General features: G+C 43.4%; 1 protein-coding gene across 1 annotated transcript; it reads right to left on the bottom strand.

Annotated features, from left to right (window-relative positions):
- Nucleotides 1–576: 576 nt before the first annotated feature.
- On the bottom strand, nucleotides 577–26,048 carry LOC135525941 (1-phosphatidylinositol 4,5-bisphosphate phosphodiesterase beta-2-like). The gene is made up of 32 exons (XM_064953915.1): nucleotides 25,800–26,048; nucleotides 25,424–25,501; nucleotides 24,114–24,182; nucleotides 23,159–23,299; nucleotides 22,522–22,601; nucleotides 22,386–22,439; nucleotides 22,030–22,105; nucleotides 21,777–21,877; nucleotides 21,413–21,579; nucleotides 21,059–21,205; nucleotides 20,600–20,757; nucleotides 19,750–19,832; nucleotides 19,477–19,561; nucleotides 16,155–16,347; nucleotides 15,904–16,031; nucleotides 15,722–15,818; nucleotides 15,426–15,510; nucleotides 15,202–15,326; nucleotides 14,722–14,873; nucleotides 14,014–14,178; nucleotides 13,813–13,912; nucleotides 13,425–13,529; nucleotides 13,157–13,218; nucleotides 12,876–12,963; nucleotides 12,243–12,749; nucleotides 10,740–10,923; nucleotides 9,287–9,428; nucleotides 8,412–8,476; nucleotides 6,639–6,698; nucleotides 5,241–5,298; nucleotides 4,238–4,321; nucleotides 577–3,295 (listed from the first exon to the last, which is right to left on the bottom strand). Exons 1-32 carry the CDS (start codon nucleotides 25,881–25,883, stop codon nucleotides 3,125–3,127), a joined length of 3,894 nt encoding a protein of 1,297 aa, XP_064809987.1. The 5' UTR covers nucleotides 25,884–26,048; the 3' UTR covers nucleotides 577–3,124.
- Between the last annotated feature and the right edge of the window lie 888 nt (nucleotides 26,049–26,936).

Below are 26,936 nucleotides of genomic sequence, written 5' to 3' on the forward strand. Positions count from 1 at the left end.
TGAAATCATAACAGACAGATACAAAGAGCATTGTAATTGTGTGTAATTATGAATGAGTAAGACCATTGTCTGCCAGATTGATGGCCATCATGGGCAGAGTTACAGCAAAAGATCTGCCAGCGCTCGAATGTCGGGTTTCCTTGTATTGAAAGTAGAGAGAGAGACGGAGGCTTTCTGGTAATAGGAACCAGGCTTCACATGTGTCATTGCCTTCAATCACGTGCCCACCACCATCAAACAGCATTGGATCTGCTTCAAAACAAAAGAGCCAGTGAGCTCAAATAGCCTAGTGCCTTTGCATGCTTTACTAAATTGCTTCTCCCTTGTCTTCACTGTGTCTATCATTCAGATGCACTCAGTTCACTCAGTGGACATGCTGCTGATGATTCACCCTGTATATGCTTGTCATTAGGGTACAAATATATTCCAGTATACAAACAAGCACAATCACATAGATCTACAAGCTCATATACACTCACACGCGGACACACACACAAATGCGGACACACACACATACACACACACACACACACACACACACACACACACAAACACAATGAAACAAACAAGCAGTGTGACTGAAAGTTTATTATCAGAAGGTATATATATAACCATAAACTCTGAAAACAACTGTCTTATAACAATAAACATACAGTAAATACAGTGCCTTTGGAAAGTATTCCGACCCCTTGACTTTTTACACATTTTGGTACGATACAGCCTTATTCTAACATGGATTAAATGGGACAAAATCCTCAACAATCTTCACACAATACCCCATAATGAAAAAGTGAAGTATATTAAACCTTAAAAACAGAAATACCTTATTTACATAAGTATTCAGACCCTTTGCTATGAGACTTGAAACTGAGCTCAGGTGCATCCTGTTTCCAATGATCATCTTTGAGATGTTTCTACAACTTGATTGGAGTCCACCTGTGGTAAATTAGATTTATTGGACAGATCAGGGGAAGGGTACCAAAAGATTTCTGCAGCATTGAAAGTCCCCAAGAACACAGTGGCCTCCGTCATTCTTAAATGGAAGAAGTTTGGAACCACCAAGACTCTTCCTATAGCTGGCCACCCGGCCAAACTAAGCAATCGGGGGAGAAGTGCCTTGGTCAGGGAGGTGACCAAGAACCCGATGGTCACCCTGACAGAGCTCCAGAGTTCCTCTGTGGAGATAGGAGAACTTTCCAGAAGGACAACCATCTCTGCAGCACTCCATCAATGAGGCCTTTATGGTAGAGTGGCCAGATGGAAGCCACTCCTAAATAAAAGGCCATGACAGCCCACTTGGAGTTTGCCAAAAGGCACCTACAGACTCTCAGACCAAGAGAAACAAGATTCTCTGGTCTGATGAAACTAAGGTTGAACTCTTTGGCCTGAATGCTAAGTGCCAAGTCTGGAGGAAACCTCGCACCATCCCTACGGTGAAGCATGGTGCTGGCAGAATCATGCTGTAGAGATGTTTTTCAGCGGCAGGGACTGGGAGACTAGTCAAGATCAAGGCAAAGATTAACAGAAAAAAGTACAGAGAGATCCTTGATGAAAACCTGCTCCAGAGTTCTCAGGACCTCAGACTGGGGCGAAGGTTCACCTACCAACAGGACAACAACCTACTGTAATCACACAGCCAAGACAACGCAGGAGTGGCTTCGGGACAAGTCTCTGAATGTCCTTGAGAGGCCCAGCCAGAGCCAGGACTTAAACCTGATCAAACATTTCTGGAGAGACCTGAAAATAGCTGCGCAGCGACGCTCTCCATCCAACCTGACAGAACTTGAGAGGATCTGCAGAGAAGAATGTGAGAAACTCCCCAAAAACAGGTGTGCCAAGCTCCCAGCGTCAAACCCAAGAAGACTCAAGGCTGTAACCGCTGCCAAAGGTGCTTCATCAAAGTACTGAGTAAAGGGTCTGAATACTTCTGTAAATGTAATATCTTTAATAAATGAGCAAAAATGTGTAAAAAACTGTTTTTGCTTTGTCAATATACGTAGATTGGTGAGGGGCAACAACTATTTAAACAATTTTAGAAAAAGGCTGTAACCTAACAAAATGTGGAAAAAGTCAAGGGGTCTGAATACTTATCGAAGGCACTGTAATCCATAATGCAGATAAAGTTCCTTTAGTGACATAATTAAGTACGAAATTGTAATTTAATAAACACATAAATAGATAACATCACTGCTACTAACCACACAGACGCTGGTAAAGATAGTCTCCCATAGTGAGAGTAAGTCTATCTAAATTCATCAGAATATAACTGACACAAAGCCAGCATCATGGCCTACTCCTCTGTTCTGATAACAGTTTAAACTTCTACCTTTCCTTTATTTAAAGTTTCTCAGCAAATTACAATCACAAAATGGATTTTGTGCTCTCATGTACATAAAGCCAATGTCTGAAATGTGTGGGGGAGTATCAAATTAATAAAGCCCAGTCCAATTGAACTGTGACAGATTGACTTATCCACTCGATTCAAGTAGACTGAGAGAAAGTCACTTCTTTCCACATTATACCTAATTCATCAATCTAATTGTCTCTTTCCTGTCGTCAAATGACGAAATCCCCCTCTAGTGACCTCATAGGTGGAATGTTATTCATATTTTTCATAATTAATAAACATGAACATAATTTCAACGCAGAAAAAAACAGTTTCTACAGTTTCAGTCTTCTGTGATGAATATATAAGTGTAATATTCGGATGCAAACTCAACATGTAATACATCTCTGACATGGTACAGGTGTCTTCTTTTTTTAAAGCCCATAACCATGTGTGTGAGGTGGTGTATACTTAAGTTTCAAAGTAGATTTGTTGAAGAGAACCAAGAAACACTGTGACCCTAATTTAGCCCACTGCAGTAAAAGGTTTAGCAAGAAAGAGAACCACTTGAGGCTGTGACCATATGACTTCAGTAAGAGGCAGAGGCACATGTTCCTAATATCCCAAATGTGTACTGATCTCTATATTGACTCATTGATAAATCATTATCATTACAACTCATTGATAACTTTCCAATTTGTATCCCATACTGTAGTATCAACACCTCTAACATGTCACACCTGATGTTCTCAGATATCGACCACATACAGAGGAAAGGAGAAAGATCCAGGAGCATGTCTACCCCAGGAAGACATTTCCATAGAAGCCCACCCCATCCTGCTGCTTCTCCCCAGCCTGGTCTATGTGCTCAGGGAAGTGGGCCCCCACACACACGTTCACAGCCTCCCGCAGATCAACCGGAAGTGACCTAATCTTCTTCTCATACTCCGCCAGGGCCTCCTGATTGAGCTGCAGATAGGTGGAGGTGAGAGGTCAGAGAGAGCAGGAGAGAGGAAGAGGTTAGAGTTGAAAATGCCTCTATTTGCACTGTATAATTATCTTTTATAGATGTTATCCACAGGGCAAGGTGGATTCATCCATGTCTTTCATTTTGGACACATGGTCAACTGGAAAATCTACTGTGTAATCTATACGTTCATCAAACATTAATATCTGAACTATACTGTATCTGACACAAGTTAGATTTAATCAAATGTGTGATTAGTCTACCAGTAGCCTTATAGGACCTGTTCTGTGCTTGCAGAAGACAGTATACATCATGCATCATTACATGTGTTACGTCATTTACATATTGGATGTTGATTGGCCTGGATGGACATTCTCTTAAAATAACATTTATGACAACCGCCACTTTATACCCATGTATGCATACGGACACGTGTGGACAGGTGTGTATGTGCATGTACGTGTGCATTTGCATGTGTGTGTGCCAGACCTGGGTTCAAATACATGTGTATTTGATTATTTGTTATTTAAATACTTACTTTCTGTGTATTTTTGTATTTTCTAATTATCTGTCCCAAATCAATTACTTATATTGGAAGTATTTTTTCAAATAATTTCCTATAAATAGCCTACTATTTGAAAATGTTTTCAAATACTTGGTTAATATATTATTTCAAATACTCTTAGGACCTAGGTTCCAATGCATGGGACCATTTGTTTGTATTTGAAAATACTCTGTGTAATTGAGTATTTTCAAAAAGATGCCAATGCTTTCAAAGTGTATTTCCAAATACAGTCCAATATTCAACTGCTTGTATTTTCAACCCCAAAAATATCAATACTTACTTCAAAATATATGTGAAAGTCATTTAAGTCATTGAAATAGTATTTGAACCCAGGTCAGGTGTGTGTGTGTGTGTGTGTGTGTTTATTTGTTTACAGTACCTGATTGGCCATGCCTTTGATCTCATCCAGTGTGGCCGTTTGTCTCTTCACGAGAGCATCCTGCTGAGGACTGCTGTCTGTGGACTAGAAGAGTACAGTACCAACATGTCAATGAGAGCAGAGGCTTTGTATGGCTGTGTGTGTGTGCGCCGAGAAAGTGTAAATGCTTGAAGGACAGGAAGAGTATGAGAGAGAGACACAGAGAGAGAGATGAGGAGAGAGAGACAGTGTGAGGTATCTTGTACAGTAAACCCAGGAGGATCCAATCTGAGAGGAGATCAATACTGTTGGGTCACAACAGATTGGACCAATTCCATCAAGTGCTCTTTACGCTGTGAAACATTAGCTACAAGCTGGGTTGACCAAAGACGTTATCACATCATAACCCCTCTCAGAGACTCATGAAAGAGACAAAAAATATGCTTTTAAACCCTCCTTCGTTGAGGTGTTCAGATCAACCTGGTTGAACTGGTGTGAAAGGAGCAGAGTAGAAGTGATGTGCTTGTGGACAGTTGGGATGACTCCTGATGAGCCAACATGGTAAACAGCTGAGGAGAGCAACACCACCTCTCTCTCAGTGAGTCATCTCTCCACTCTACATGTGCTCTGTCCTCTCTCTGAGGTGAGTGAGTGCTCTGCTCCTCACTCAACTCAATGCGTGTGTGTGTGTGTGTGTTCTTTTTTTGTGTGAGAGAGCGAGAGAGCACATGCACGTGGGAGTGTGTGTAAACAGAGAGGGTGGTCATGTTAATGAATCAGACACTTTTCTGTACGGTACACTTCTGTAAAAGCTCTTTAGCTCAGTGTAACCATAGTTACTCTCCCAGTCTACCACAGTAGATGGACAAATGAGAATGAAAACCATGTGAATTTCTCTATATGGATGTGGAAAGTACTGCATCAATTACAGAGACACGTGTACATCCAGGTGTTGCCATTAAAGCATAGACCTGAGGCATCTATAATAGCTGGCTCTATTTTATTTCAAAGGGAATATACTTGCCACTGTATCAGTCTTTGCAGCCTCCTCAGCCAGGTCCACGCTCATTGCCCTTTTCAGCCTAGGTATAGAGAAATATATATATATTATGTACCATTAAACTATGTAGTCTATGTCTATGACAAAGTTGTTCCAACTCAGAACACAGCAGCACTCTGCCACGTGGAAGCAATTTAGCTTTCCAACCTACATTTAAAGCTCTGTATACTCTGCATATTTCAAATACTCCTAGGACCTAGGTTCCATTGCATGGGCCATTTGTTTGAGATATCAGCTGATGTACAAAGGGCTATATAAATACATTTGATTTGATTTGATATGAAAAGGTTTGGCATGGGCCCTCAAATCCACAAATAGTTATACAGCTGCACCCTTGAGAGCATCTTGACTGGCTGCATCACTGCTTGGTATGGCAATAGCACCTTCCTCAATCGCATGACGCTACAGAGATCACTGGGTCTGAGCTCCCTGCAATTCAGGACCTCTATACCAGGCGGTGTGAAAGGAAGGCACGGAAAATCATTAAAGACTCCAGCCACCAAAGCCATTGACTGCTCTCTCTGCTTCCACATGGCAAGCGGTACAGTTGCATCAAGTCTGACACCAACAGGCTCCTGATCAGCTTCTATCCCAAATCCAAAACACTGCTAAGTAGCTTACAGAATCGCTACACGGATTATCTCAGTTGACCCTTGTATTTTATTTACATCTTTGCACTGTCTCTAAAGGACTCTACACACTCACTCACAATGACACTCCAACACACACATATCATGCAGACATTGACTCTATACCACAGGGGGCTGCTGAGGACAGGAAGTCTCATAATAATGTCTGGAACAGAGGAAATGGAATGGAAACCATGTGTTTGATGTATTTGATAACATTCCACTGATTCCGCTCCAGCCACTACCACAAGCCCATCCTCCCCAATTCAGGTGCTACCAACCCCCTGTGCTCTACACACATGCACACACTCACATACAATCATAATTTACCCTGCTGCTACTCTGTTTATCATATATCCTGATGCCTAGTCACCTTACCCCTATACATATCTTACCCTAGCACCACCTATCCCTGCACATTGTAAATATGGTACTGGAACTGACCCTGTAAATAGCTTCTTATTTTATTGTGTTCTTCTTATTTCCTATTTTTTAATTATTGTGCGTTTTTGTTTTACCTTATGTTATTTTTATGTTATGGATTACTGCATTGTTGGGTTTTGAGTTAGCAAGAAAGGCATTTCACTGTACTTGTGCACGTGACATTAACACTTGAACCTTGAACCTTGAGCCCTGTACTGTTTGTACTGTACCAGTACATTGAACAATGACAGAATCAATGAGTAAAATGAGCGCCCTTTAATGTGATTCCATTAGCACACATTCAGCTCACCTTGCCTTGTCTGAACCTGAGCGCTTTGACATCCCTTTCTTCTTTGCCTCCTTCGATTCACTTGGGGAGGAAACAGAGAGCGCACATCACTGGGTGTGATTTTAAGGCCATTCAAGTGAAAGCCTCACTCAGCCCATTACGTGAACTCTCCCACTCAATAAAGCGTCTTATGCAGCCGGGCTGTGTGACCATGTTCCAGTTCATATTTTCTAAGTGAAAAAGGGTCAATAAAGTAGTCCAGTGTCTGTTTGATGAGTTAAAACAGAGGCTTTCTTATCCCTCATACTGCTGTTTGATCACCTGGTGGCTAATGGCAGGCATTAGATAACCATCTGCCAGCTGGGGAAACTGGATAACACTCACACACGCACGCACACACGCACACGCACACGCACACACACACACACACACACACACACACACACACACACACACACACACACACACACACACACACACACACACACACACACACAGATATAGGCACAGTCTATCTCTCTCTCATACACACATACTGTACACAAAAACCCACACACTTCAGACCAGCATAAACCGCCTGAGGTCCCTGAATAACCTGGTCCCCGAGGTCCCTGCATAGCCTGGTCCCTGAGGTCCCTGAATAGCCTGGTCCCTGAGGTCCCTGAATAACCTGGTCCCTGAGGTCCCTGAATAGCCTGGTCCCTGAGGTCCCTGAATAGCCTGGTCCCTGAGGTCCCTGAATAGCCTGGTCCCTGAGGTCCCTGAAAAACCTGGTCCCTGAGGTCTCTGAATAGCCTCGTCCCTGAGGTCCCTGAATAGCCTGGTCCCTGAGGTCCCTGAATAGCCTGGTCCCTGAGGTCCCTGAATAACCTGGTCCCTGAGGTCCCTGAATAGCCTGGTCCCTGAGGTCCCTGAATAGCCTGGTCCCTGAGGTCCCTGAATAACCTGGTCCCTGAGGTCCCTGAATAACCTGGTCCCTGAGGTCCCTGAATAGCCTGGTCCCTGAGGTCCCTGAATAACCTGGTCCCTGAGGTCCCTGAAAAACCTGGTCCCTGAGGTCTCTGAATAGCCTGGTCCCTGAGGTCCCTAAATAACCTGCAAGGATGGCTGAATCATTTATTACTTCAGTTATTTTCTTTGCAAAAGGTCAAATACTTTCCCTGTCTAACACACACATGCAAGCACATGCTTTACACACACACACACACGCACACACCCACACATACACACACACACACACACACACACACACACACACACACACACACACACACACACACACACACACACACACACACACACACACACACACACACACTATTGGAGGGATGTGACACCATTCTTCTTCCACAAGAAATTCCATAATTTGGTGTTTTGTTGATGGGGGTGGAAAACATTGTCTCAGACACTGCTCCAGAATCTCCCATAAGTGTTCAATTGGGTTGAGATCTGGTGACTGAGAAACACACACACACACCCTTTAAACCCCCTATGCTCCTTGAGACCCCTCTTTCATAGTCACTGGAGATGACTTCTTGCCATGGAGGCCAAAATAATGGGGAACTGGGCATTGTTATACATGACCCGAAGCATGATGGGATGTTCATTGCTTAATTAACTCAGGAACCACACCTGTGTGGAAGCACCGGCTTTCAATATATGTTGTCTTCCTAATTTACTCAAGTGTTTCTTTATTTTGCCAGTTAGCTGTATAAGTTCCTTATATTTGCTATATATCTAAAGATCCTGAATTTAGGAAGGCAGAAGGCTACTGTGAGGTGTCTGTTGGCCTACCTCGCCAGAGTGTTGAGTTCACTGATGTGTCTCTCTGTGGCCATCTCCAACAGTTTGGCTAATCGCTGTCACACAGGAAACAGGATACGTCAGTGACAATGTGGCAGCTCTACCAACAGCAAAACATACCTAGTGGAAGTTACCCCTGAAATGTGTTAGAGATCTGATAAACAGCATGCAGTATATGCTGTTAAACTTCAGACATAAATAAACTACTGTAACACAACTTTTGCTATGCATTTCCATGCACTCTGAATGAATGTGATTCTGACTGTGACTCCGGCTGAATGTGATTCTGACTGTGACTCCGGCTGAATGTGATTCTGACTGTGACTCCGGCTGAATGTGATTCTGACTGTGACTCCGGCTGAATGTGATTCTGACTGTGACTCTGGCTGAATGTGATTCTGACTGTGACTCCGGCTGAATGTGATTCTGACTGTGACTCTGGCTGAGACCTGACTACGAGATGCTACTGTCACACACTCGATTGGCCTTCCGGGCCAGGGGAGTCTATTCCCTGAGTGGTGAGGTCACAACCTGATTGACCTCTATCTGATGCAGATCCAGAGCTTATGCTAAGAGCACCCAAGAGCACCTGGCTGTGATGGATAATCAATACTGTGCTTACATGCCTGGCTCCCAGCCATCAGCTGAAGGCAGGAAGTGAGATTCACTCTGAGGTTAGTTAGGTGCATGGTGGTGGGGATTAAACATAATCTTACCTCAACTACTTATCCAGTACATAGATTAAATGTAAAAAGAAATACATCCTTGAATAAGAGTATACAGTATGTTTATGCAAATAACTATCAATAATATCCTTCATATCAAACCGACTCTGGCAGGTAGAGTTGGTCTGTACTTTACTGTACCTCAGTGGCATGCTGCTCCTTCCTCTTCTTCAGTTGATCACACTGCTCCACCCACAGAGCTTTGAGCTCCACCTGCAGCCTCTCCTTCTGCTCCATCACCCTCTCCACCCTGGGGCCGGGCTCTGCCGTTTCACCCCCTACCCTGGGGGACACAGTTAAAACGTCAGGGACCAGGCACTGGACATGAAATGACACTAGACGCTACAATAGAGTCTGTCTGCTGACCCCTGTAATACCCAGGGGTCTTACCAGGGGCTCTACCAAGGAGCTCTACCAGGGGGCTCTGCCAAGGAGCTCTACCAGGGGGCTCTACCAAGGAGCTCTACCAGGGGGCTCTACCAGGGGGCTCTACCAAGGAGCTCTACCAGGGGGCTCTACCAAGGAGCTCTACCAGGGGGCTCTACCAAGGTGCTCTACCAGGGGGCTCTACCAGGGGGCTCTACCAAGGAGCTCTACCAGGGGCTCTACCAAGGAGCTTTACCAGGGGGCTCTACCAAGGTGCTCTACCAGGGGGCTCTACCAGGGGGCTCTACCAAGGAGCTCTACCAGGGGCTCTACCAAGGAGCTTTACCAGGGGGCTCTGCACATCACTGCCTCACATGGAGGTCTGTTACTTCATCCCATCAGTATGGCTAATCGCTGTTTTTTATTATCATGCTTTGTCATGTAGTGTTTTATTGTGTTTTGTACTGATGTTTGTGTTTGTATTGTACAAGGATCATTCGAAAAAAAGACTTGGTCTCAATATGACACCATGTTAAAATAAAAGTTCATAATAAAATAATAAATAAAGTACGATTGTAGGGCCAGGTTGTTTATTTCCTGATAATGTGACCTGACCAGGGCCCCAAGTTTAACTGGTCAGGATACGAGGACAGGAAACACTGCTGTTCCTAGTATCAATAATGTGGTTGGCACTTCTGACAGTGCATAATCATGGCTTTTCCAAGAAAGGTTACTGGGTAAGTCTCCCGAGTGGCACAGCGGTCTAAGGCACTGCATCTCAATATAAGAGGTGTCACTACAGTCCCTGTTTCAAATCCAGGCTGTATCACAACCGGCCGGGATTGGGAGTCGCATAGGGCGGCGCACAATTGGCCCAGGGTCGTCCGGGGTAGGCCGTCATTGTAAATAACAATTTGTTCTTAACTGACTTGCCTAGTTAAATAAAACATGTTTTTATGTCTTTGCAAGTTAAAAACATATCTTCATATAGGATATCATTATCCCTCCATTAATTACTCTACCAAAAAAAACATTAAATAAAGAATATTCAAAATCTCCCTGAAACGAATTATTATTGGTCTAAATATAATTATTGTTAATTAAACTGGCCAACAGAAAAGCAACTTGATTACATTTGGTGTGTCTGCCACCACCACCTAGTGGATCAGATGGGAATAAGATGAACACAAGGCTAAAAGAAAATGTAAAAAAGACTGTATTCCATTACTCTTTTTTCTTCATGGAGTTCTTCTTCTTGAGGGCTTTGAAGGTGTCGCTGTATTTCTGGATCAACTCCTCCCCTTTCTTCTGGAACTTCTTCTCCAGCTCCTTCATGTCTTTCTCCTGTCTCTTGGTGACCTTCAGGAAACTCTTGTGCTGTAGTAGCTCCTCACATGGAACTGTGGATGGCTCTAAAAGAGGAGAAGAGGAAAGGGGACAATATGGTTGGAGGTTGTCAGATTTTACACTGCTCCTATTTTTTCTGATATACAGTACCAGTCAAAAGTTTGGACTCACCTACTCAGGGTTTTTCTTTATTGTTACCATTTTCTACATTGTATAATAATGCCGAAGACATCAAAACTATGAAATAACACATGTGGAAGTATCATGTAGTAACCAAAAAATATATTTTACATTTGAGATTCTTCAAAGTAGCCACGCTTTGACTTGATGACAGGCTTGCACACTTTTGGCATTCTCTCAACCAGCTTCATGAGGTAGTCACCTGGAATGCATTTCAATTAACAGACGTGCGTTGTTAAAAGTTAATTTGTGGAATTTATTTCCTTCTTAATGCGTTTCAGCCAATCAGTTGTGTTGTAATAAGGTAGGGGTGGTATACAGAAGATAGCCCTATTTGGTAAAAGACCAAGTCCATATTATGGCAAGAACAGCTTAAATAAGCAAAGAGAAATGACAGTTCATCATTACTTTAAGACATGAAGGTCAATCAATGCGAAACATTTCAAGAAATCACATTTCAAGTGCAATCGCAAAAACCATCAAGCGCTATGGTGAAACTGGATCTCATGAGGACCGCCACAGGAAAGGAAGACCCAGAGTTATCTCTGCTTTTATTTTTATTTAACCTTTAACTAGGCATGTCAGTTAAGAACAAATTCTTATTTATTCTTATGCAAAGGATGAGTTCATTAGTTACGAGCCTCAGAAATTGGAGCCCAAATAAATGTTTCACAGAGTTCAAGTAACAGACACATCTCAACATCAACAGTTCAGAGGAGACCGCGAGAATCAAGTCTTCATGGTTGAATTGCAGCAAAGAAACCACTACTAAAGGACAACAATAAGAAGAAGAGACTTGCTTGGGCCAAGAAACTAAAGCAATGGACATGAGACAGAGTGAAGGAAAAGCAGCCAACAAGTGCTCAGCATATGTGGGAACTCCTTCAAGACTATTGGAAAAGCATTCAAGGTGAAGCTGTTTGAGAGAATGCCAAGAGTGTGCAAAGCTGTCATTAAGGCAAAGGGTGGCTAGTTTGAGGAATCTGTTTTTGTTTAACACTATTTAACACTATTTTGCTTACTACATGATTCCATATGTGTTCTTTCATAGTTTTGATGTCTTAACTATTATTCTACAAGGTAGAAAATAGTCAAAATAAAGAAAAACCCTTGAATGTGTAGGTGTGTCCAAACTTTTGACTGGTACTGTATGCATTTAATCTTTTAAAGTATATTCTGGACATAGAAGAGTCACTGGCGTTACCTTCATTGTCATCTGGAGGAGTGGCGTCCTCAGGTGCAGGATCGGATGAGCTGGGCTCAGATGGAGGGACAGGAGCTATAGCAGGGTCGGCAACAGGAGTGGACTCAACATCTGGATCAGGGGTAGGGATGACATTGGAGTTAACATCTAGAGTGGAGTCAACATTTGGGGCGGGGTCGACGTTACTGTTGGGGTCTGTACAGGCCGTAGAGTCAACCTTAGGGTCAGGGGTCAACTCTGTGGCTAGGGCAGCCTCTGGGTCCACATCAGGGGTGTTAGGGAGGGCCTCAGGCTCTGTAACGTGCTCTACACTCTGGATGGGGTCAACAACAGATGGCTGAATGATTGGAACAGGTTCAACCTCCACACTGATGGTGTTTGCGGGAGACGGTGAGTCCATGTTGGGTTCAGGCTCTGGAGGGGCCTCTTCAGGAGTAGGCGGAGTATCCTGGGTACCAGTGGTAGTATCAGCTTCCTCCACTGGAGAGGGAGCTTTAGTCTCAGGCTCTAGTGAAACAGCATTGGCAAAGAGCTCAGTGAACTACAAAACAGCATTACTTTTCACACACTTTTGCACTCAAACTCTAGTGAATAGATAACTTGGCCCTACCAACAGGAAACAGCCTCCTTTACCTCTTTTTGTATATGTAGCCTTCTCTCCAACAGTCGGTATTACGTTAACAAGGGGCATCTCGTATGGGGAGATGTAGTCTGCTGATGACTGCGGGAACAGAACACAAGAGCATCAATCCCATAAGAAAGACTTTATAAAACCACAAATCCCTTTTCAGTACTTAAGCCATTTTCAGTAAGCATCTCACTATGGACATATTTTGTTGTAAAAGGATGAGGACCTTGGGAGTGAAACATGTCATTTTCATGGATCAATGAGTTCTGTCTTGGAATTGATTTACCTCTGTCGTCTTTGTTGTCTTCTCAGAATTTTTTGTCGGGTTGAATAAGGCATCTGTGAAATCTGGGACAGAACAAGACAATACTGAACAAATTACACCACGTTATAGACCTGTTTCATAATCAGTCACTCAGTGCAAAATAATAATTTACTCTTAAAACACCATCTATAGGCTTAAATCTTACCTGCCCAAATTAGGCATAAGCATGCAAATTAAAATGATTTTGTGCGTTTTCTGGAAATAGGAACTGAAAGTAACTGTACTGTACCTGCAAAAGCAGCAGGGATGTAGTCCTTGACCTCGATGTACACAAAGAGAGCTGGCAGAGTGAGCGGCATGTTGCTCTCACTGCGCAGACAGATGTGCTGGAAGCCTGCAGAGCACAAACCCCATGAATCAATCAGACAAACGCAGAAGCCTTCTGGTGCAAGGTCTACTTCAATCAGCCTCATGCTCTGGAATTCTGGGTAGACGTGACATTTTAAACCCAGGTAGAAATAGATAACTATTTACATGAAATTACTCTTATATCTGTGTAGTAAATCTGTAATCACTTAACACTGTAACAACACCATGTTCATACTGTGTTTTCACTGGAGTAATGACAGTGTTACTACACATAGGAGAAAGGTTATGTAACATGTTATCAAACAGACCTGACTGAAGGGCCTCGATGGGGATGATCCTGTGGCCCAGAAACTTCCCTCCCTCCTCGTGAACCACGACCCTGAGAGATGCCATGTCAGGCAGCAGGATCTGTCCACACAACAACAAGCTTGACCCTTCTGACATGCATTCGACAAGGCAAATTTGTTTGCTTATAAAAAATTAGAACTGAACGAATTGAATGAATATACCTTCTCAAAAACAAAGGGTTCTTCATTCCAAACTGGGTTAATGGCGTTCGGTGTGGTTGACCACCTGGTCCGGTACTTCTTCTTGGGGTCTCCTGGCAACCCAATGATCTCCACCTCTACGCCTGTCTTCACACTCTTGTCTGACAGGAACTGGCCTGAGTATATCTGAAGGGAATTATGGTAATGGATATACAGTGTACTGTACACTATAACCTTTAGAAACACATGTAGGCCAAGAGTAAATAAGGAAGAAAATACAGCTGACAGCAGGCCTGTACACATCATAAAACAGACAGGCATATTGAGCCAAGACACAGAGAGAGAGAGAGAGAGAGAGAGACACAGAGAGAGAGAGAGAGAGAGAGAGAGAGAGAGAGAGAGAGAGAGAGAGAGAGAGAGAGAGAGAGAGAGAGAGAGAGAGAGAGCGAGAGCCTAATGACATCAAAACAAGTGGGAGGAAAGTAGCCCCGAGCTGTAAACAACCAGCTGAAGCAGTTCTCCCAAAGTTAATCCATGAATAATGAATAATGGATCCAGAATGCAGTTTGATAATGACCATAACAGTCGTATAATTACATTATAACTCACACATTTTAGTCCTATCATTTTAAAATTAACTGTCTAAATGCCTGCAACCAAAACCTAAAGCAAGAATAGTGAATAGTGCTGAGGTCTGCTGCTCTCTCTGTGAGGTTGGCATAAACGTGCCTTGATGGTCAGTGTGTTGGCCACAATGGTGTCGATCCTTTCACAATAGGGGTCAAACTTCTTGTCACTACGGCGGAGGAGGTCATGCTTGAGGAGGTAGCCTGTCCTCCCGTTGAATTCAAATAGAGACATGTTGTGCTGCATTGGGAAATCTGGGGGGGAAAACTACATTTTCAGAACATTTCACAATTTCAAAACATGTTAATTCATTACTGCATTACAACACAAATGTGAGATGGATCTGTCTTTTTATGGCATGTGCAGTAGACCATTGTGCAACTCAAAACAGTACAACACTGACCTCCAGTGGTGGACATAAGAAACGCTACTCACTCTCCGACTCAAGAGTACAATTTCAGGAAACAAACTGCAAGTGTGCCTTATCATGACTAACACAAATAATGGGAATAATCAGGAGTTGTCACACCAGTTTGTCAGCCATAAACTAATACCAATCCCAGACAGCTGATATAGCTTAACCCATAGTTTGGTAGTTGAGCGCCACCATCTGGCAGCCAGCGTTCCAGAAGGGCTGAGGGCTGTAGTTGGAAGAGTCCATTCTGGTTCCTTTAGGGTAAATCCTACTCATCTGCCTCTTGTTGTATCTGGGTAGTCATACTAAGGAGGTTTGCATTCACAAATGTGACAGAAAATGATTTGAGAGTAATTCAATCAGAGCTAAATAAACAGTTGTCAAAGGATACTCCACAAACTCCACTGCAGTCTTGGAGATCATACTTTCCCCTTTGGTCTCTACAAAAGATGAGATGAGGTAGCTCTTGTTTTTCTCTGTCCACAGGAGAATGAGAGTGATCAAGCAGAATATTAGTTTCCATCAGCAACAACAACTAGATAAACAGTAATATGACATTTACTTTGTGTAAAGTTTTATATCATATAACGTTATTATTTTAAAACTGCTCCTTCTTATTTTTGTAGAGGGACAAGTTACCCTCGTTTAACACCTGCCCCAAATTAGCATCAACAAATCACAACTTACTTCGGGAGTTATCAAAGGAGATGAATTTGGTGGGTTGGATGTAGTTGACAATGGCAGACATCTCCTCATACGCTGTCACTTCCTGTCCCGCTGTACCCTATAGGAGGATAGACAGGAAGTTAGCTCCTGTCTGAAACATCTACTGACATAGAAAGAGGCTTCAAAACACCATCTTGCCATACCTCGTCCGAGTTCTTCATCTTCTCCTCATCCTGGTCTTCATCCTCCTGCTGTTCTTCATGGTCATCAGTCATGGTCACCTCCTCCCCGGTCATGGTCACCTCCTCCCCGGTCATGGTCATCTCCCCTTCTGGACATAAGACACATACAGCCTCAATATTTACTACAACAATGTGGCTGCAGCATTATCTGGAGGATTAATACAGTACAACCACCATACAATGTCATTTGGTTTGTGCCCTGTATTACACACCAGTCACACACTGGTCCTCAGGGTTAGTAGGGCCTGTCTGGTTGGGCTCCTGGCCAGCGCTAGCTGTGACTATGGGCTGCTCTGACTCTTCTGTCTTCTTGGGGCTGGGCTTCCCATGGCTGCCCTTCTTGTTCTTGATCAGGATCTTCCCCATGAGCTCTGCTGGGCTGGGGATCTGCAGACCTGGCTTCATCTGCTCATGGGAGAAAACACACTTCAGGGAAGGAGGCCAGGCACACACGCACACACACTCAGGTGGCAACACACATACAGTGTACTTGTGCTCTGTTCAGGGAAGGTCAATACTGGTTAGCTTAACACATAAATCAGTTTAGAAGGCTATAGAGGCTGATAAGAGTCAACTGTAGTAGTAATGTGAAACAGGAAAAGGTGGTGAGGGTGAAGGTTCGGTCTTTAAATTCATGTACGTTTAAACTGAGGATATAGACCGTATATATACAGGACCAGTTAAAAGTTTGGACAAACCTACTCATTCAAGGGTTTTTCTTTGTTTGTACTATTTTCTACATTGTAGAATAATAGTGAAAACATCAAAACTATGAAATAATACATATGGAATCAAGTAGTAACCAAAAAAGTATTAAACAAATCAAAATATATTTTATATTTGGGATTCTTCAAAGTAGCCAACCATTGCCTTGATGACAGGTTTGCACACTCTTGGCAATTTCTCAACCAGCTTCAATAATTTGTCACCTGGAATGCATTTGAAATAACAAATGTGTCTTGTTAAAAGTTCATTTGTGGAATTTCTTTCCTTCTTAACGCCTTTGAGCCAATCAGTTGTGTTGTGACAAGGTAGGGGTGGTATACAGAAGATAGCCCTATTTGGTAAAAGACCAAGTCCATATTATGGCAAGAACAGCTCAAATAAGCAAAGAGAAACAACAGTCCATCATTACTTTAAGACATGAAGGTCAGTCAATCCAGAAAATGTCAAGAACTTTGAACGTTTCTTCAAGTGCAGTCGCAAAAACCATCAAGTGCTATGATGAAACTGGCTCTCATGACGTCCTCCACAGGAAAGGATGACCCAGAATTACCTCTACTGAAGAGGATAAGTTTATTAGAGCTACCAGCCCCAGAAATTGAAGCCCAAATTAATGCTTCACAAAGTTCAAGTAACAGACACTTCTCAACATCAACTGTTCAGAGGGGACTGTGAGAATTAGGCCATCATGGTCAAATTGCAAAGAAGCCACTAATAAAGGACACCAATAAGAAGAGACTTTGGTTTCAACCACTTTGTCTTTGTGAGTGTAGGTGAATGGATGATCTCCGCATGTGTGCTTCCCACCGTGAAGCATGGAGGAGGAGGTGTGATGGTGTGGGGGTGCTTTGCTGGTGACACTGTCAATGGTTTATTTAGAATTCAAGGCACACTTAACCAGCATGCTACCACAGCATTCTGGAGCGATACACCATCCCATCTGGTTTGCCCATAGTGGGGCTATCATTTGTTTTTCAACAGGACAATGACCTAACACACCTCCAGGCTGTGTAAAGGCTAATTGACCAAGAAGGAGAGTGATGGAATGCTGCATCAGATGACCTGGCCTCCACAATCACCCGACCTCAACCCAGTTGAGATGGTTTAAGATGAGTTGGAATGCAGAGTGAAGGAAGAGCAGCCAAAAAGGGCTCAGCATATGTGGGAACTCCAACAAGACTGTTAGAAAAGCATTCCAGGTGAAGCTGGTTGAGAGAATGCCAATAGTGTGCAAAGCTGTCATAAAGGCAAAGGGTGGCTACTTTGAAGAATCTCAATTATAAAATATTTTTAGATTTGTTTAACACTTTTTTCTTACTACATGATTCCATATGTGTTATCTATGTCTTCACTATTATGGTCACAAGTGTATTTCCTACACCATTTTCTCCTCGCATTAGGTCTCTTGGCTCTTCTCTGCAAGAGTTCGAGTCATGCATCCTCTGAAACATGGCCCGCCTGGCTGCCTACTTCTTATCACACTGCTCGCTTAACCCGGATGTCAGCCGCACCAATGTGCCAGAGGAAACACTGCTTGCTTAACCCGGATGTCAGCCACACCAATGTGTTGGAGGAAACACTGCTCGCTTAACCCGGATGTCAGCCACACCAATGTGCCAGAGGAAACACTGCTCGCTTAACCCGGATGTCAGCCGCACCAATGTGCCAGAGGAAACACTGCTTGCTTAATCCGGATGTCAAGCCACACCAATGTGTCGGAGGAAACACTGCTTGCTTAACCCGGATGTCAGCCACACCAATGTGCCAGAGGAAACACTGCTCGCTTAACCCGGATGTCAGCCGCACCAATGTGTCGGAGGAAACACTGCTCGCTTAACCTGGATGTCAGCCGCACCAATGTGCCGGAGGAAACACTGCTCGCTTAATCCGGATGTCAGCCGCACCAATGTGTCGGAGGAAACACTGCTCGCTTAACCCGGATGTCAGCCGCACCAATGTGCCAGAGGAAACACTGCTCGCTTAATCCGGATGTCAGCCGCACCAATGTGTCGGAGGAAACACTGCTTGCTTAACCCGGATGTCAGCCACACCAATGTGTCAGAGGAAACACTGCTCGCTTAACCCGGATGTCAGCCACACCAATGTGCCAGAGGAAACACTGCTTGCTTAACCCGGATGTCAGCCGCACCAATGTGCCAGAGGAAACACTGCTTGCCTAACCCGGATGTCAGCCACACCAATGTGTCGGAGGAAACACTGCTCGCTTAACCCGGATGTCAGCCACACCAATGTGTCGGAGGAAACACTGCTCGCTTAACCCGGATGTCAGCCGCACCAATGTGCCAGAGGAAACACTGCTTGCTTAACCCGGATGTCAAGCCACACCAATGTGTCGGAGGAAACACTGCTTGCTTAACCCGGATGTCAGCCGCACCAATGTGTCGGAGGAAACACTGCTTGCTTAACCCGGATGTCAAGCCACTCCAATATGTCGGAGGAAACACTGCTTGCTTAACCCGGATGTCAGCCGCACCAATGTGTCGGAGGAAACACTGATTCATTGACGACTGGAGTCAGCTTGCAGTCGACCAGTCCTGTCAAAACTAGTCGCTAGAGCATGATGAGCCAAGGAAAGCCCCACCGGCCAAACTCTCCCTTACTCCGAACAGCGCTGGGCCAATTGTGCGTGGTCCTATAGGGCTCCCGGATCGAACTCCAGGTTATAGTGGCGCCTCAACACACCATGTGAACTTCTTATGTTTAACAGATGAAAATGAATATGGCTTGTCCATGAATGGATATGACTGAGACAAATGGACTTGTTTGTTCCTAATAGACAGTCCCACTCACAGGGTACTTGTCCAGAGGATCCATTAGCAGCATATCTCCAAATATGGTCTTACAGTAGTTAGCCATTTTCTCCTGCTGCTTCACCCTGGAAAAACATAATACAGCTTCAATGATAATCCATTATTGTCTACATGCAGGTTACAGGGTCAATCATATGATATAAATAGTCACATGATATTAAGAACCCAAAGAAATGTTTGTGATGGTAGGGGCACTAAATGCTAAACTTGCATGCTTTTAATTTGAAAAGAGGAGTGAAATGCATTGTCTTACGAGTCCACATGGTTCTCAAAGGAGAGGATGACGGGGTACTGTGACGTCTTGAAGGCGCTTTCCGCGATGGCCTCAATCACATCCTGTCACACAGACAAACAGACAGACAGACCAATCTGGACTCTGGGACATACTAAGTAGACACACAGCATGACTGGCCGTATCAACACAACTCTATCAGACCCAGCTAAACGAGCTGGAGGCAGGCCAAACATTATCAAGGCTGGAGGAAATCCGTGTTTGACAGTAAACTATGCTGAGGCGTTTGTTTTGGTCTGTGTGCCAGTTAGAGTGAAGCTCTGGGTGCCCTTAAATGGCAGTGTTGAGTGAGGGGCCCAGGGGACATATGGTGTGGTGTGCTAAGGCTGCCGTGCTGCACGCGGGCTCCAGTGCCCAGGCCCAACATGACACTCTGCACTGTGTCTCTATTGACACCTGCTGGCAGAGCCACAAAGAAAGCTGTCACTGTGAGACGTAAAGCAGGGGCCACTTCCTGGGGCACTGCTACTGTAGGTGCTTGGGTCTGGACTACCGTTGCGTAACAGTAACAGTCAGGGCCAGGCATTAGTGACACTATCTCTGTTGTCTGTGAGTCTTAATGAATCAGGGCTGTGTAAATGGGGACTGCAACAGTGGTCACAATGGGTCAATGGTGTACATTTAGTTAGATACTTTGTCTTTGGTTGGCACGCACCATATTGGATCAGTAGGACTATTCTCTAGCATTGAGGCTAAGGCGAGAATCCCCCCAAAATAGGTTGTATATTCCTTTCAAAATGTATGAATATTTGGTTTTACAGCACTATTGCACTGTCCAGCACTGAGAGACGAGGGCTGACTGACACCTGACCTTGAACAGAATCTCAGTTGTCATGGTGAAGCCGTGGGTGATAATAGGCTCCTCATCCGGTGGTTTTCCCTTCCAGCAATCCAGCTCCAGGCAGCGGCAGCCGGCCAGCAGACACTGGCGGTACATTTCTGGAGACGACACGCCGGAAAACTGACCAGCTGTGGAGGGATCACAACATTTTTGGGGGGTCATTTTACACTTTAGAGACACTCAAAGATGCATTAAAACCACAGTCTATAAGATTTCCGGTCATTTCAATTAAGGAAATAACCAGAAAGGATTTGTCAAAGATCATTCAGCCATTGTCTTTCTATTGCTTCGACGACTAGCTCTGGGCTCACAGTTTCTGATAAGAAAAATAGGCATTCCCATTTGCATTGCTCTGAGTAGCCTTTTACAACCTTGTGTACCATAGCTTTGTTGAAATGTGTGATAGTTTAAAGACTGTTCCTGTCTCACCCGTCAAGTATGTGTTATGGGAAGACTTGATGAGGTAGTGGGGCAAAGGTTGGCTCATGTCCTGACACTTGGCCAACTTGTCCAGTATGACCACAGATGTCTCAGGCCCCATCAAGTAGAACAGCAGACCTTCCGGAGAAATCTGACCTGTAGTATAAGATACCTGTACATTATAACAGTGTTACACATCTCTCTTCTATAAAACACTGGATTTAGAATACAGTAACGATTGGGAATAGAGTGTAGTCAATGATGAAGGTTGGCTAATGCAGTAGTAATGTGATGATTTAGACTTCTATGTTAGTTCTCTTGTCCTGACCTTTAGTAATCAAACTGTATATATGAGTCTCTTACCTCTGTTGGAGTTGGAGGAACAGGGTTCGTACTTCTCGATAAGGGCCTTCACCTGGTCAGGTCTGAAGCGGGGGAATAGCTCCTCATTGAGTCGGGAGTCACGTTGCTTTTCGTTGACGAACTTGGCCAGGCTCTCCTTGGTCATGTAGGGCTTAGCCTTGGCAGAGCTGGAGGAACAATCAGCCGTGACAATCCCATCAACAGCATCTTACATCAGCCAGGGCCCAGACAAACCCTGAGCCAGGGAACTAATGCATGAGCTGGACACTCGACCGACCAACCATTGAGGAGAACATGATGACAATTACACCTGGCATCACCCCATGCCTGTATTCTCCAATTGGTAAGTATGAATGTTACTTACTAGGATGTGAAGATCTCATAGATCTCAGGCCGGGGACAAAGACTCATCAGGAAGAGCTTGAAAGCAGCTTCAGTGAAGACGTCCGGCTTCATAGTGTCACCCTGAGAGAACACACAACAGCCTGTCACATTATGACACTTTACTGAAAATAATTCATGATACACCTTTAAAAAGGATTACGATAAGTACTTGGACTACATGGGTGCAGACCCCAGAATTGTGACTGTTGAAAAACACCGGGTTTCTCTCTGACCTTTCCTTTGGGGAGGTGTGCTGAAGCTAGAGCTCCCTCCACCCTCTTCTTATCAGCTGGAAACATCTTGTAAATACTGAGGATGGAAATAAAGACAGCTAATGAGAGGCTTGAATGTAGTTTAAATTGACTGAATCTGTTCAACTGTTGTTGTACACTCGTAGAAAAAAGGTTTCCAAAAGGGTTCTTCAGCTGTCCCCATTGGAGAACACTTTTTGGTTCCAGGTAGAACCCTCCATGTAGAACCCTCCGATTGGGACAGCCAAAGAACCCTTTTAGGTTCTAGATAGCACCTTTTTTTCCCCCTAAGAGTGCAGGTGTTAAACCAATTTGACATGACATTGTCTGTGACTCACTTTTTGACAGGGATCTTGCCATCCTTATTGGTCTGAAGGGAGATGCGGACATACCTAGGATGGAGAGGTTTATCAAAAAAAATGTAATCTAATTTACTGGCTAACAACATAGAGAGACCGGTCCATGTCCACTCACATTTTCTCCATGAAGACTTGTCTGCATGCGTTGTTCCTCGATGGGTTGTAAGCAATGGACAGGATATCAGCAGCCCAGTTCTACAACATCACACCATAGCTGCATGAAATAGCTGTCTGGATTTACGACATGTCCTGATAATATTGTTTTATTTGTGACCACTAGGGGGCACGGAACTGATATGTGCTTCAGGAAGAGAGAGTCACGCATGTTGACTGTCTATCAATTGTTATTTTCATTAGAGTTTATTAAAACCGGATATTGTAGTCGTACACTCAAAAAGAGGGCTAGGACAGAGGCTGCTTTGTGGTGGAAATGAAGGCTTATATATTAGTGGTTGACCTGAGGATAGAGCTGCAGAGCCAGTATGGAATCAGGCAACGAATATCACTTAAACAAATGTTGGTGGTAAGGTGATGCTGATAGGCAAATTTACTCTCGATCTTTACATACCTATCTCATTATGTTTAATTTATATATATATATATATATATATATATATATATATATGTGTGTGTGTGTATGACACTTAATCATTTGAAGTTATTTTACATGCAGTATGGGCAGTATGAGCTCTGGTTATGTCTTGTTGCTGTAAAGAAGATGAAACGATGTAAGGATTATTAATGTGTATTACCTGTGTCACTTTCTCCTTGTAAGCAAAGAAATTGTGGTAAGTCAAATTCACCATGTCAGGGCCTGTGACAACAGTCAGGGTTTTGACTAGATGGTCGCTGTTTGGAAAATCCAGGTTGAACACATTCCTGACTTTAGGGTGCTGTTGATGAGAACGGACAGACATTTGTAAAAACCTAAATTCCAGTGACCACAAGTAATTGTTCCTTTGTACCTATGTTATCGCAATGTCTGTTTGGAGAGAGGGAAATGAGCCCTGCTGCACCCTAGTGTCTGTTTTCCATACACAGGACGCCTGGGAGCTCAAGCTGGACCAGGCAAATCAGTGCATGCAAACTCCCGACCAGAGCTGAGAAACATGAGAGCAGCAGCTCTGCAGAGGAACTGGGGAGTTACTATGTCCTCAACTACTACAGTACCAACATATCAATGATGCTACAGCATTTGTTTTGATACAGTATCCATGGCTTATAGAAGAGCAACTGCTCTCCTTGACGGCAACACATAAGACAGACTGCATAGATAGATGGCACACCAGCTATGGGGATGATGTTGTTTATCCCCCAGGGAATAGCTGTGACCTCCCCCAGTAGTAGGGAGTAATGGCTGCACACTGAAACTCTCTATGGAGACAGCTCAGTGTGGGAGAAAGCAGTGGGAGAAATTCAAACTGTCAAACTCAATCATATCTCTACAGCTTGATCTGCAGCACAGAAATCACACAGCTGGGCTCTCGCTTTGGCTGCAATCACATCACTAACACTGTGTGTGTCTGGGTGTGTGTGTGCACTGGCATTGTGTTTATTGCTGATTTTGCAATGCAAATTCCCCCTCAATTATACAACACACTTCAGAATGCATGCAGAGGTTTTTACAGACAAACAGATAGAGAATGGTTGTATTGAGTGGATCACGCAGCAGTGAAAGCATTATAGCTCATACATAATGGTACTCACTTTAGGAAGTTTTGCATATTTTCCTGATCTGGTATCTCTGATGTTTGCAACATCCAGGAACTCTGTCTCCTAGGAATGGGGAATTATACAATTAAAACCCACTGAGTGTACAAAACATTGAGGACACCTTCCAATTATTGAGTTGCACCCCCCCCCCCCCCCTTGTCGGGGCATGTTGACTCCAATGCTTCCCACAGTTGTGTCAAGTTGGTTGGATGTCCATTAGGTGGTGGACCATTCTTGATACACACAGGAAACTGTTGAACGTTAAAAACCCAGCAGTGTTGCAGTTCTTGACACAAACCGGTGCACCTCGCACCTACTACCATACACCTCGCACCTACTACCATACATCTCGCACCTACTACCATACCCCGTTCAAAGGCTCTTAAATCTTTTGTCTCGCCCATTCACCCTTCTGAATGGCACACATACACACTCCATGTCTCAATTCTCTCAAAGCTTAAAAATCCTCCACTACATCTACACTAAGTGGATTTAACAAGTGACATCAATAAGGATCATAGCTTTCACCTGGATTCGCCTGGTCAGTCTGTCGTTAAAAGAGCAGGTGTTCCTAATGTTTTGTACACTCAGTGTGAAGTAGAACCCACTGCATACTGAGAAAACAAATGATCTTTCTGACTATGATAAAACAATTATTATTTTATGATTGCATCAAGAGATAGGCTTCACCCATATTCAACTGTAATATGCTTTTCTATTACTTGCATGAATACTCTGTATGGAAGCTCCCACACTGTAAGCACACGTGTGTATTTAAGCCTCGGTGGGCATCAGAATGTACTGCAGACCAGAAGGTGCCGAAAGAGAGGAGAGAGGAGAGAGAGAGAGGGAAAGAAAGAAAGAGCAAAAGAGAGAGAGAGAGAGAGAGAGAGAAGAAGAGCCCAATGAACATTGTTCTGAATTCATCTTTGCAGCGCAGCAGGCTGGTAAAACCCACATCAGCTTCAATCAATACAATCCACAAGGCTGCTGGGACTGTGAGGCGCAATGCAACGCTGTAAACCATTCCTCAGTTAAATCTAATTCACTGTTAACATACAGTACATTGTGGTTACAGCGGTTGAGGATCTAAGTCATCCCACAGCCTGACGGACCCCATTCTAGAGCTGTGGAGCCTGAGGCAGCCAGAACACATTTCACATGGACTGGATTTAACACATAAGGACCTAAACTGCTCAACTAAGCAACCAGGCAGATTATATAAGGGGGCAATATTTACTCACTGTAACCCAATTATTTGGCAGTAATTATCTCATTGTGCAATGTCACTTCTGTTACCTTACCTTGCTTTGGTTAGTCCAGTAGAGGTAGTAGCCCTTAGGGTCCATTTTCATGGTGACAGGCACAGTCTTGGTTGACTCCTGATTGAGGAGAAATTCATTTTGAGTTATTGCAAACCTTATCACAGAATTTATACCTGGCCCAGCTCGTTTTGTGACAGAGCTATAGCTCAGGGTCTTGAGGACAGACAGCTTGTATTATTTATAGAGGCAACACTGGAAATTGTAATGGATGTTTTACATCAATGGAGACTTTGTAAATGCAATGTATTTTGGAGAGATCTTTCTATGATTCTCATTCAAAGTGAACTAATGAACTTGTTTTCAATAGAATATTTTCTCCAGGAATTTACTGCACTTTCAAGAGTAGCCAACTCACCTCTGACCATTTGGTAAACCTGTCTCCTTTGACCAAGTAGAGTTTGACCTCTGGTGGCTCCAGGTTATACCGTCTCTTGTCCATTGTGTTGGTCCCTCTATTGTCTCCTCTCCTGTAGTGTGACTGGTGGAGGTGACCCCTCTACACCATGGAGCTGACCAGTGACTGATCAACCCTACCTGCACTCTCACTGTGCCCTTGGAGAGATGTACTGTAGCTAGAGTCAGACACAGGTAGGGATGACAAGGGAGGAGGCACCCCAACAAATATGCATTGCAAATGAGCCCAGCAATAAAAATGACATTATTTGACTTGGTGAAAGGGTTGTCAGAAAATCTAACTTAAATAGTGTGACACTGAATGCACAAAATGTTTGATGATGATATGAATTAGTATTCTGTTTACAAATCTAATTTATTTTGATCATCCCCTTGCCAATGGCAAATAATGACTGGACTTCCATGGACCTGAGCTTTAATTTAGTCTGTTAATGTTTTTCCACTTCTCCAGACACATATTTTACAACACAATCACAGCATGCTGGTCATAACAGTCAGTTCCCAAATGTAGACTGCATACTGTACAATATTGAGAGACAATTGCCAGGATGCTTGTTCTATCTGTGATGGATTACTGATCTAATGGTATATTGATTTTAATTTGCTTTTAATAATGTGGTGTAGAGAAATGAAATGTACTGTATCATGTTAGATGGCCAGAGGTGGCAGAGAGGGCACTGATTAATGCTGATTCATTGCTTCTGCTTCTGACTGTTCCCTGTAAATTTGTGTAATATGCAAATATCCACTTGAGAGCAATACTTTAGGACAATTGCATAGGAATAGGAGGACCCAAGTTACATAAGGACAGGAGTGTTTGTGGTAGGCATAATAATAATGTCCTACATTAGATCAAATAGAACATTATATTAGAATAAATAGAACATTATATTAGAACAAATAGAACATTATATTAGATCAAATAAAACATCATATTAGATCAAATAGAACATTATATTAGATCAAATAGAACATTATATTAGATCAAATAGAACATCATATTAGATCAAATAGAACATCATATAAGATCAAATAGAACATTATATTAGATCAAATAGAACATTATATTAGATCAAAT

The sequence above is a fragment of the Oncorhynchus masou genome, chromosome 32 (assembly GCF_036934945.1).
Source record: "Oncorhynchus masou masou isolate Uvic2021 chromosome 32, UVic_Omas_1.1, whole genome shotgun sequence".
In the NCBI taxonomy this organism is placed as follows: Eukaryota; Metazoa; Chordata; class Actinopteri; order Salmoniformes; family Salmonidae; genus Oncorhynchus; species Oncorhynchus masou.